This window comes from Mastigoproctus giganteus, chromosome 8, assembly GCF_048544385.1.
Source record: "Mastigoproctus giganteus isolate SK-2022 chromosome 8, ASM4854438v1, whole genome shotgun sequence".
NCBI classification, from domain to species: domain Eukaryota; kingdom Metazoa; phylum Arthropoda; class Arachnida; order Uropygi; family Thelyphonidae; genus Mastigoproctus; species Mastigoproctus giganteus.
In genome coordinates, this window is record NC_143582.1 from 151184192 (window position 1) to 151196549 (window position 12358).

At 40.1% G+C, this 12358-nt stretch overlaps 1 protein-coding gene across 1 annotated transcript in view; it reads left to right on the forward strand.

Annotated features, from left to right (window-relative positions):
* Positions 1 to 486: 486 nt before the first annotated feature.
* The window catches only part of LOC150081918 (microtubule-associated protein 1 light chain 3 gamma-like), a 50840-nt gene continuing 38968 nt past the window's right edge, over positions 487 to 12358 (forward strand). The window contains exon 1 of the mRNA XM_090378984.1: positions 487 to 645. Within this exon, the coding sequence (XP_090235110.1) occupies positions 585 to 645 (61 nt within the window). The 5' untranslated portion in view covers positions 487 to 584. The remainder of the gene's footprint in view (positions 646 to 12358) is intronic.

The following is a 12358-nucleotide window of genomic DNA, read 5'->3' on the forward strand; positions in this document are numbered from 1 at the left end:
AATGCTAAAATAATTAATTTCCTTTTTTTTTTTAAATAGCAGTTCGGCATAAATCGTCGATCTCGTATTTCAATTATAAAATTTATTTATTGACTTAAAAATATATAGGTTAATTTTAATTATAAAAAAAAAAATCAACCGAAATGTTAACAGAACAGTGTGTTCGTTATCTGTGCTTCCTGATAGCAACGGTGAGTCTATCTTGTTGCCGATCTTCACTAGGGTTCGTATTCACTGCAGGGAGATCGGGGAGAAAGGGGGGGGGACGTGATTTTGTCTATTTGCAGTAAATTCCGCGATAAGCAATAGTCAAAGGTATGCTTCACGGCGTGACTGCCTCTCCGTCGCTGCCTGTGCCGCTTTCGCCACACCTCCTGTCGGGTCAAAGTTGAAACCAATCAGAATCGAGACGCGTTGCTTGCAGTCACGTGGTCCAGTTAAAGGGCTTTAGCTTCAGCTGGTTAGCAGGGGTGGCTTCTGTCGCGTACAGCACAGCGTCGCTGTCTGGTGTGTATTCTGTGTCGAGTGCGTTAGTGAATTCCGAGTGTCCTCTGGCGTCCCCTGTGTATTGTGTGGTGGCTAAAATGCTAAATCCTGATAAGAACTCCAATACAATGGGAACATTTAAACAAAGAAAGTCATTGGGTAAGTTATTAAAGATATGTTTCGGGATATTTCGCTGCTCTTATCGGAAGCGAATTCGTTTGTCAGGACCTCGATGCTGATCAGTAAGCTGTGTGATAATGCGTAATTTATTAATTTACTTCTCGTGGCCTGTATGAGATCTGGTGTCTGTAAAGTGCCAAAAAAATTCATCTATAATAAATATAGGTGAAGTAGTTTGTCTGGTATTGGTCTTCGTGTAAGGAATGTAGTCGTAATTGTGTGGACTAAGATGGAACCGGTCGTTAGCTCCCTAAGGTTACGTACACTTTTTGAACTGCCCATCTATCAGATGCTGTGAATGAAAATATGGCAATCATCTCTAGGATTAACTGCAGTGGCATTTATTTACTCACGGATATCCGTCATAAATATTTCGTAGGCCTTATTTATTTTTAAATAAGACTACCTTTCGTAGTCTTATTTAAAAATAAATAAAATGTTCTTAATGAAATGCAAGACCACACATTCTCAAGAAATAATTCAGGTCCATTCAGACTTCTATAATTCTGAGTGTGGTAGGTTTATTAATTAAAAAAAAAAAAACAAAAAAAACCTGATATTTACTGATAATGAAATTTCTAATTTACGATATCAAATAGCTTTTTTTTTCTGGTGTTACTTTTTTAGTTGGTTTGTAATTAATGTTAAGTTTTTAAAAATTTAACTACGACTGTTTTATGTTAAACGGATACGAGAAATGATTGCAAGAAAGGCAACCGTCTTCTAAAAATATAAAAATAAAAGAGAAAAAAAAAAAAAAAAAACCAGCCATCGGTCACAAAACTAAAGTGAGGAGAACTAAAACTCAATGGATGAGGAGGAAGAGGGGCTTATGGTCCATCGAAATCAGCTAGCCACCTTACCGATTGCATCATTAAGAATGGGATTTAAATTATTATTTTAAAACCATTGGATCTTATGACTTATACCCGTATTTGTGTGCAGAACTGTGTTCACTGGTCGATTTGCACATTGTACGGGCTAAAAAGCCCTGCTCCCTCCGCCTCAGATCAGCTAACTACAACCTCCATTGAAGAGGACTTTAGAAATCCTTCCAGTTATCGTCGGGAAAAAAATCGACTCTTATGTGATGTGTCGTGATGAAAGGGAGAATATAAATATATAAATATTGGTATTAACGGCCCCGAAGCGTGCATTAATAACCGTTAATACTGTGTTACAAGCATTTCTGGAAAGATATTAATTCAGGTTATAAAATAACAACCAACCTAGAGCCGTATTAAGATACTCCAATTACTCAAAATTCCAGAGTAAGATGGTCATCAAACATTCATATTCAAATGTCAATACTGTTGTAGTCATTGATTGTTAAATTTTCTATAAAGAAGCGAATATGCTGTTCTCGGGTGATCTTTATTGGAATATTAATAGTAATTTAATAGTAAAAGAATTGTGACATACCCACAATACTTCACTGATTATTTTCTTTTGAATTATGTACAGTTTCTATTTGTTGCAATTTACGTTCTGCTACTTGGACCACATTAAAGCGTGTCCTTTTTATAATTTTAAAAATAAAGTCATTACTCTTATTTTAAAAGTTTAAAGTGATATTTAAGAAGCATTAATAAACAGAAATAGATCCTTAGACTGTCTCGCTCTCTTCACATTGAACCCGTAAAGCGGGCGGGTTGCTTGAACTGTAAAATAGGCCTTAAAAGTACTCTGGCGCGTCTCTTCCCAGACAGCTTGATTTTGTTATGACAGCACCTTGGAACACTGGATAATTTGACAATCTGTATGCTCTGATCATCTCGGTGGACAAGTCCATTGCTTGCTAGTAGGGACAAGGAAGGGAAGTACATAGTTTGACTGCAAGCATTTCTGCAGATAAGGAAGTGAGGTGAAGTCAATGTCCACACCGGCACTACAGCATGATTATTGGATTTCAGGAAATACTACGATGTTCTTGTAATTACAAAGAAATTATTATTAAGAGAACACTAGGAAAACTTCATTAAAACGTAGTGATCCGATTTATAATCGTTTCTTTAATAATTATCATCGTTTGACTAAAATTTTATAACATCCTGAAGCCATGCTAAGGACAAGCTAAACCATTTCTAGTTAGTTATGCTTGATTATAAACGTTTAGATACATCGTATGATATTAATCGGGTAAGTACCCGATTAGGGTATACTGAACTCCAGGTTCACCCGGCGAACGCACAAACAAATCGCGTAGCCATTGGGCAAGCCGGGCATTCCCCTCCCACTAACTAAATCATTAAGATTGTGCTTGATGTGCCATATCATGGAACTTCGTTTGTGATACATATTTGCATCTTGATAAGAAACGAGAGAAAAGGCCAAGCCTGGCAAGTGATGTTAATAGACAAAGCTCCAAATATATTCAACCTTGAAGAAATCGTAAACCGCTCTTTGATAAGGCTGATAAATTATCCTTAACATCCAGTGAAAGACGTTTGCTTGTGAAGCATCGAAGAACACCGTTGACCTTAGTTATAATTGCTGTTTGTAGCCACGATTGTTTCCACTCGGTCGTAGCAAGTAGCTGTTCTGCCAAGGGCAGATCAGCTACTTGCTACTTCTTACTCAAACTACTACCCAAATACTTCTACAATTTAAATAAAATTAATTTTCCATTGATATATTCTAGAATGGCCACATACCCTCAGAGTCAACTACAATAATGTCGCCCTATTTTCTGGTATTATTTGGCTTTGAACATTTGCTGATTACCAACGACAAAATAGAAATCAAAATGTCATATCAAGTTTGCCATCGGCATTCTCCACCGCTGCTCTGCTTGCATGTGTGTTGAGGATACAAAGCACCAGTAGCAATTGGAAAGATCTTAGTATAATTTGGCCTCGGGGGTGGGACAGTAGTAATAATTGTTATCTCATCACAATTCCCACATCACCTGTCCATCCCATCCATCTACCCAATTCCACTACAGATGGAAGTTTGCTCCAACAATCAACCACCCGCTGGCTGAAAGCAAACTTCTGCACATCTATCCAATCTTTGAAGAAAATGGGTGGGGGGGGGGGTTAGATGATATTTTATCAGTGATATTGGCCATCTTAAATTTCACACAGTTCCATTTATTCTCTACCCAATAATTGAACTCCTGAATTACAATATAGATCTGTGAGGACAACACCAAAGTCGGTTTAGACCTTAACACAGAGTGTTAACGTGAAAGCGGCTGGACCACAGGCATCCCTCAGAAGTGGCAAAATACAATAGTAGTAATCGTAGTAGTTGTAGCATTACTGGAACACTTTCATCTACTGAGAGGCGAAGTTTTCACGTTTGAACTTAAAAGGCTTGAGGCGGTTCTCTCTAAATCTGTTGAATTTTAGAGCTTTCAGCCTACGGACGACATATAACTGTCATCTACACGTGTTAGTATCTCTAATATTGTGAAACATCACAATAACAGTCTGCCTGAGTAATGGCACTCACTGAGAATAAAGAAAGGCAGTGTCATCTAGGAGGCTTTCACAGCTAAACTAGTCAAGTCACGCTTTATATAAACTTTAAATGGAACTCAAGGATTGTGGTGCAGAACAGTTTGTGATACCTCTAATGTATATTTTTTCTTATAACACATTAACTTATTGCTATTTGAATATGCCCTAGAGTTTTCTTTTGTTCTTAAATATTTAGGCCTCTTTTTAATTTAAATATTTTATATAAAATAACCAATTATGTTGGTACCACGTGAAAACCTAATACTCAGGTTCATTGTGAACATATCTGCTATAGTCATTTCATTGTATCATGGCTTAATCTGTGCTCTCCGCTCTAAATAAATAAGTTTTCTGTTTATGCTCCGGGACTATCACACGGTTAGAGGAGTTCACAAGATCGAAAGAATACAAGAAACAGCACTGTATTTAGTTTTAGCAGTATCGGGCTTGAACCCCAGTCACTCAAAGCACGTGTACTTATGTACCCACGCCCTTGATCACTCGGCTACGGCGGCAACATATAACTATATAGTTTATTTTATCCTAATGTTGCAATGACTCTTTCTTCCTGTCTATCTAAATACACTGCTCGACAAAATTAACAGAACAGGTAGTGTAACTCGTGCCGCTTGCGAGTAAGCGGGACAAGATTTGGTATGGTGGTATACCATAGAATAACGATGACACGAGGAGACAGCGAGGAACTTCGGATAGGTGTAAAGGGCATTTATAGGGGTTTTATAAGAATTTCGAAGAGGTCACATTACAGTGGTCGACATAAGATGTTCGAAAATATGGTCACATCACATCAGTACGGCTAGACAGGCCTGACAGCGGTGAACCATGCTCGATACAAGGGTGTCTACAAGATGCCGTGGCAACAAATTCCACCAGTGCAGACCTTAGCACACTAAGTAACCGAGGAGTTGACTATCAGGGTGCAAGGCGTCCCACACATGTTCGATCGGATTCAAGTGTGTGATCGTGCTGGACACGGCAGTCGTTGGATACCTTCAGTAGTTACGGTACCCCTATCAAAAACATGGAGAGCTGCCGAAGTCGATCATTATTCCGCCCCACACGAGAACGTCGTCTCCACCTTAAGTGTTCCTTTCTCTAATGTTGGAGAGATGGTTCCACATTGGAGAGATGGTTGCTCGTTGTCTCCAGATGAAATAACATCTGGAATCTGTAGGCTAAAACGGGACTCATCAGAGAACAGAACTGTATGTCAGGGCTCCAAGTCACATGTTCATGGCACCAGTTTTTGACGAGCTCTGCAGTGGTTTGGGGTTAATGGGATTCAAGGTATTTGTGTTTGTATGGCGGTCTCCAGGGTTTCCTCTATACGCCGCTGATGCGACTGACAAAGATATGCACCAATGCCGGCAAGTGTGTGTGTGTGATGTGTTGGTTCTGTTGGATGTTGAGTGCCGGTACCTAGCATTTCGCAGCCAGGGGGTAGGGGACACCTGATCCTCTGATTCCCATCCCAAATGGATGCAGCGTGGAGGCAGCCAGGTTCTACCACCAGGAAAAGACTCTTACTGGGGCTATCAGGCAAGCCTGGGAGCCCCAAGATATTTAAGAAAAGGAAGTGTAGGAAATTGAATGGAAGGAAATTGGATAGAAAGTAAAGCGATGAAAATAGAAGCCATCCCCTGAAGATGAAGAGTCAAGAATAATAGGTTATACAATTTAGGTCACCAGTGGAATCTGTCACTGCCTATCAAGCAAACGTAACAAAACTAATCAAAATATAGCTCAATAAATTAATAAGTTAACTGCATAACTTAATTAGCATTTAGATGTAAACAAACTCTTAACTATAACGTTTAGATGTATTCAAACTCTGAACTATAAATGAATGGGTTACCACCTAGTAACTAATTTAACACAAATTATCTATCATTATACAAAATACAACTGTCAACGGAGCTGTCACAAAACCTAGGTGAACTATAACCTTAAACTTATTCAAAACATAATTTGTGGTTATACAAACGTTCAACTGTCAATTAGATAGTTTTAACCAATTATAAACGAAAACTTAAAGAACAGTTAACTCAAGCCGACAATTTGTTGGCAGAAGAATAAGTAAAAAAAAAAAAAAAGGATAAACTGCAGCTCAATGCATTATCAACCCACTGCAGGATGGAAGCCTCCTCAACGATTCATGTTGAGGGAAGAATAAGTACTAGGATTAAGGGGATACAAACCATTGGCTTCCTTGCACTGAGTCCACTTGAATTGAGCCTTCTTAACAGAGTCCAGTTGGAAATGTTGGAAATAGTTGATCACAGGACATCGTAGGGTTCCGTCTGGCTGTTAGAGCAAGATAGGGGGTCTGCTCTGGTTGAAATAGCCCTCGGGCGACCTTGGCATTGGCATTAAGCCAACGTGCAGCCTGCGACTGCCAGGCTTCAAATCGTTCAACGGCCCCCCATCTCAAATAATCATCTAAATGACGATGACTTGTCATTCTGATGAATACTGGTGATGTGACTATCCCACTGAGCAAGCCAAAAAGTAGAAATGTTGTGATGTGGTCGCAACCCGTGTTTTTGTAGGCATGAATAATATGCATAATGTGCAGCTGTGTAAGGTGGGAGATCGATTTCTATCGGATACTAAGAATATGCATGCCAGGATGCCATTATATCAAATATTCTCCTTCAGCGACACTGTTCACAGTAAAATATTCATGAAAAACATTTTGTTCTGTTAATTTTGTCGAGCAGGGTAGTTACGATTCCCAAATGCTCCAGGTGAGTTAAAATACTGAACGTTTTAATTTATTCACGATGGCACTCTCAAATGGACAAAAGTTTGATCCTCCTAGCAAAGTACAGAAATGTCCCTAGGACATCTGATAATTCCCCACTTGGAATATGTTTGAAGTAAAGACGCATAAAAAGACAATATTAGCTCCCAATGCAATAGCATAGACAGTCATTGGTATGAATCGGGTCAGAATGTCCCAACTATTAAAATGATATTTCAACTCTTACAGTCTGTATAGTTACCAATTTTCTGAATACCTAGTAGAACTTCACTTCCTTTTTTCACATCCATAAACCTTTCTCACTTTTTATGAATCTCAATCTTATAAATTTTCGGCAAAACTCGCAGGACAAAACTACTGTATATAAGAAATCTTTATTGCAGTAATAATAATGATAATATTACATATCTTTACTATTTAAACACCATAAGAGCGCCCCGCCTCACCTAGGCACTCGCAATAGGCTGAATTCACCTTCATGTTTCTGGAATACTTTCTCTAAATTTCTGGCCTTGTGACATGGTCCGTTATTCTATTGAAAGAATTCGCAGAACTGGTCGAAAACAATTTCTACATAACCCGAGGCATCGAAATCTTGCTCACTGGTATCAAGGACCCAAGGTGCACCACGAAAACACTCCACCAAACCATAGCTTGCATTGTTGACATCTAGCAGGATGGATGGATTCAAGCTATTTTCGCCATACTCTGGTACCATCAATGTGAAACAGCACTGGATTCATCAGACCAGACAACGTTTTGCCAATCCTCCAATGCCCAGTGTCAGTGCTCGTGGAATCACTGTAACACTATACCTTCTTGTTTTTTTAGTGATAGGAATGAAATGCCGTTCATTCATCGACTGCGATATCCCATCCGTAGCAAGATAGGACGAGTTATGCGTTCTGAAAGGTATTTTACCACCGGATTGTTATTATTCGCTCCTAGCCATTTTGTCACCTTGCATAATCCTTTATCAGCTTCCGTTGGCCTATAACATTAACTAGTTCCCAGCTATTGGATCGCCCTTGGCTGGATGTTTTTGGGGACAATCTCAATACACCAGAAATAGTCATACATGAAAACTCCAGCAGGACTTCAGTTTCTGAGATACTCATACCGGTCTTGGACCGACTACAATTCCGTGTTCAAAGTCACTTAAATCTTTCGTCTCGCATTAAAGTACACATGCAGCATCCCTACAACTGCCAACCTGATTTATTTATATTGCATGGTACGAACGCGCGATGCTGTTACTGAAGGAGCGTTCCATTTCGTGAAAAGGATCAATTTATCTAGTAAAATGGCCACTCAGTGTATTTGTACAAACATCGCATAGCCTCAGTCCATACGTAACATTGGGAAAACTTAAGCTGTTATTGAGTGCAACGATTTCGTATTATGAATGTACTGAACCGCGAGTTGCGTCGGTACTGCACTACTCCAGCGAAGACGTATACCATTTAATTAAAATGTATGATATTTCACATAACACATTTTTAATTTATGGATAAAATAGGCCTCTTGAGAGAGTATAAAACAGCTTAGAGACAGGAAAGAGATCGAGACGAGGAAATGTGGCCTGAAATAGAAGAGGCAGAACTATAAATCTTACAATCCCAGTTTTTCTTCTAATTGACGGCCCTCACCACGGATTCGGCCCCATTATATTCAGGACGAAACACTCATTTCAACCTGCTACGCTACCAAAAGTAGACCAGAAGGAAACAAAATGAAAATATAAGAGTAAAGGGAAACAAGGAAAAGGGAGAAGCTCTTAATCAACATCAACATCTCAGCTTGTAGTTCATGATGGACGGGTCCCTAACTCAGTTTTACCCTCCAAAAATTAGGATCGAAACCGGGATGACTACTTTCACACCTCATCGGTGGAGAAGCGAACAATCTGACAACGGAGTGATGAGAAATATCTCTGTGAAATGCTTGATGGTATAGAAGTTTTAAACGCTCAAATTTATTTTGTTGTGGTAGGGTTTTACGAGCATCAGCGACTAAGGCCATATTGCTCCGTGTATATTGTCTGTAAATTGCACTTGTTTTGAGGTCGATTTTCTGAGAGAGAGAGATAATCTTTATTGTCCTTCACGGCGATAAGGTCAGGGTTTCACAGCCTCCTCCCGATACTTCCGGGATTCTCAAACAACAATTATTTTCAAAATTAAAACAAAAAAGTAACTGTACAAAGGCAACTATACAATTATCTGCAAATGAAAACATAAAGGTGACAAATACAAAGGAGAGGAGTCCTCTCCTCTCCAAGGGTTAGGTCTGATTGAGCAGGTCTAACATCGAGATAGGAGCACAAGTTCAATCAGACTGAAGCAGATGTAAATATACAGTTGAGTTATCGGTCCTGCTATTGAGAATTTTTCCCTATATCTTCGATTTGTTCAGGTCTGCGTCAAGATTCTGAGTCTGCTTGAGCATCTTTTAAGGGAGGAACCTCTCCGAGAGATGGTTGTGTTGAACGCGGATAGAACTCTGTATTGTCCTTAGGGCAGAAGGGGGAGGAATCCTCCAGCCACAGGTATCTCAGAAAGAAGGTGTTGCGATTATGCCAGTTATCATCTTGACTGTTGCTAGGAGGTATTGGTCGTTATTTTCAGTGGGAAGCCGTGGAATCTCGAGAGGGTCGGCAAGCTACATGGTGCGAATCAGAGCTGGAAGGTTGTGGTTCCTGTTGGCCCACTTTAGGAGGCAGAATTCTGCTGCAAAGAATGGCTTCTTTATTGACGATGCCTCTGAGGCCCAAATTTCATCATCATAGAATAAAGGTGGAAAGATAACTATTCTAATGTACTTCAGTTGCCTTTTTACCAGTGATATGTAGATGTTGCTTTGCTATCCACGGGAGTTTCGAAGCACGTGTGAGGAGCATGTCTAAGTGGACTTTAAATCGAAATTTGGAGTCTAACACAGCCCCTTGATCACGATGGCTTGACACAATTGGGATGAGAGTGCTGATGGCTGGAGTGATGAAGGATTTTGCTTCAGTGAATACACAATGAATTCGGACAGCAGGATTAATCTTGAGCCTGAACTGGCAGAGGTAAGATGCGACTGCGGTGAGTGTTTGTTAATTTCCACTTTTACTAGATCTAGATCTAGGTCTTGAGTGGGGATGATGGGTGTGAATATTTTGATATCATCAGCAAAGGTCAGTAGACACTGCGTGTGTGCAACCAGTTGGGAAATGACAGATGAAAACAGAAGGCCAGAGAGGACTCCTCCTTAAGGGACTCCTGCAGTGACGGATCTTGTAAGGGTCCGATCTCCTTTATGAAGCTTTAATACCCTGTTATGCACAAGGGAGGAGTGGCAGCATAGTATGTTCCATCTGACTTGGAAGTGGCATTTCAGGAGAGTGAAATTATGTAGACATTTCAGGTATCAAATTCAGCCTCAACGTCTACGTAAGTAATCGCTAGTTCTTGTCTTTTCTCAAGTGCTTTTTGACAAGATAGTACTAGTGGTCGCTAGCAGATTGGTGATCGTTTATCTGTTTGTAAGTGAGGTGAATTTGGGGTGGATTACTGGGCAAGATGGGGAATAAGACATCCTCCAGAAGCTTGAATAGGCTGGAGGAGTTGGAGAAGGGTCGGTAGTGTTTAGGTTGCGATGGCTACTGTACTTTAGCTAAAGGTCTGATGAGATAGTTTTCCCACTGCTGTGGGAAAATCTGGTTTGTGAGTAACTGGTTGAAGATAATTAAAAGTGGCTGAATAATATATGGACTTAGGCATTTAAGCATGAATTGGGGGATTCCATCATCCCCAGCGGTTGACGAGGCTGAAAGAAAATTTATGCTTATGATCAGCTGTTGTTTTATGATCTGAATGGTGTTCAACACTTCGTGCTGGGTGGGCTCCGTTGGTAGAGCCAGATTTCATTTTGACGCAGGATTATGGTTAAATCTTGTGATGAAATCGAGCCACAATTCTGGATCATGTTGCCGAGGAAAGTTCAGATTCACTTTCTTACATGGAATTTTCCCTTTAGACAGATTACGGTTAACATACATTTTGATTTCCTGAGATTTCAGGCGGTTGAACTGAGCTCGTACCCTTGAATAGACAATACGGTCACTGACATTTTGTGATTGTTTCCATGTGTGATGGAGCTGTTGCTTCAACTGGAAACTCATTTTGAGTTCTGAATTCCACCAAAATCTGGTATGTGGACTAATTTTGTTTTTTTTTTTAGATGCATCATATTTGTCAACTGTGTTGATCCAGTTTGCGAGAATGTTCACAGTTAGTTCTGGGTCACAAGTCTGTAAGGCTTCCCAGGGGAAGAGAGAGAGACGGCTCTCGTGCATTTGTCTACATTACGTAAGTTGAGGCTAGTGATGTCAACCTTTTTTATTGTCTCTTTGGCTTCTAACTTGAGGGTTGATAATATGCAGTCACGTGTATTGGCACATGATCTTAGTCAAATGGCATTTCTGCAATGTAATCAAGTGTGTAAGGAATAGAGGCTAAGACAAGATCTAAGAGGTTATTCCCCCTGGTTGTTGCTTCATTAACAAGTTGTAGGTCAGCACATCTCAGGTGTGTAAGAAGATCCTTTTTCACGTGGGACAGCTGAGAAGGCAGATTGAAGTCACTACAAATTAAGTGGGATGCAGTTGATTGATTAACCAGTTGGATACTTCAAGGATAATTTGCTGGGAAGGCGTTAGGAGGTATGTACACCACACAGACATCAAACTTCACGAAGTTATGTCCTAATGTAATTAAGATTGCTTCGAATTGGGCGAATTGCTGGATTTAGTATCTAATAGCTTGAATGCAGATTTCTTATAAAATATTGCGGCGCCTCCACCCTTGCGTGCAATCCGAGATGTGAATAAGACCCCATAACCGGCTGGAGCAGTTGCCACTAGGAATCCATGATTCCTAGTGGCTCCATAGTGTCAAGCTTGTTCCTAGGACTACACACATTCTGATAAAAGTCGATGAATGAAATTACCCTAGGTATTTTGATACGGACTGGTAATCTCTGACATGGCACTACTCGGCTATGCAGGGGAGACAAGCACTGGTATCAGCATATTGGTGTTCTCTGTCTATGCCTCTGTTTCCTGCAATGTTATCTGTAATTGACATGTTTCAGGATGTCATTAGTGGAAGTCCTGTTTGCTGGACGAGAAACTCGAGTTTCCGGGAGAAAAAACCACACTATCGTCGTCTGAGACAGACTAACTCAGCCACTTTGCGATAAAGGCCCATAAAAATTTCTCCCCTCACCGATGGAACCGAACTCAAGTCTTTTCCACCTGGTGTGGGAAGGGCGGAGATTCTACCAACTGTGCTACTCACGAGGGCTGTATACGATGAGCTATCCAGTTTCTTATTAAATTGGTTAAGATACATATTATGATATATTTGTCGCTCGATAATAAAACAATCACACGTCTCGT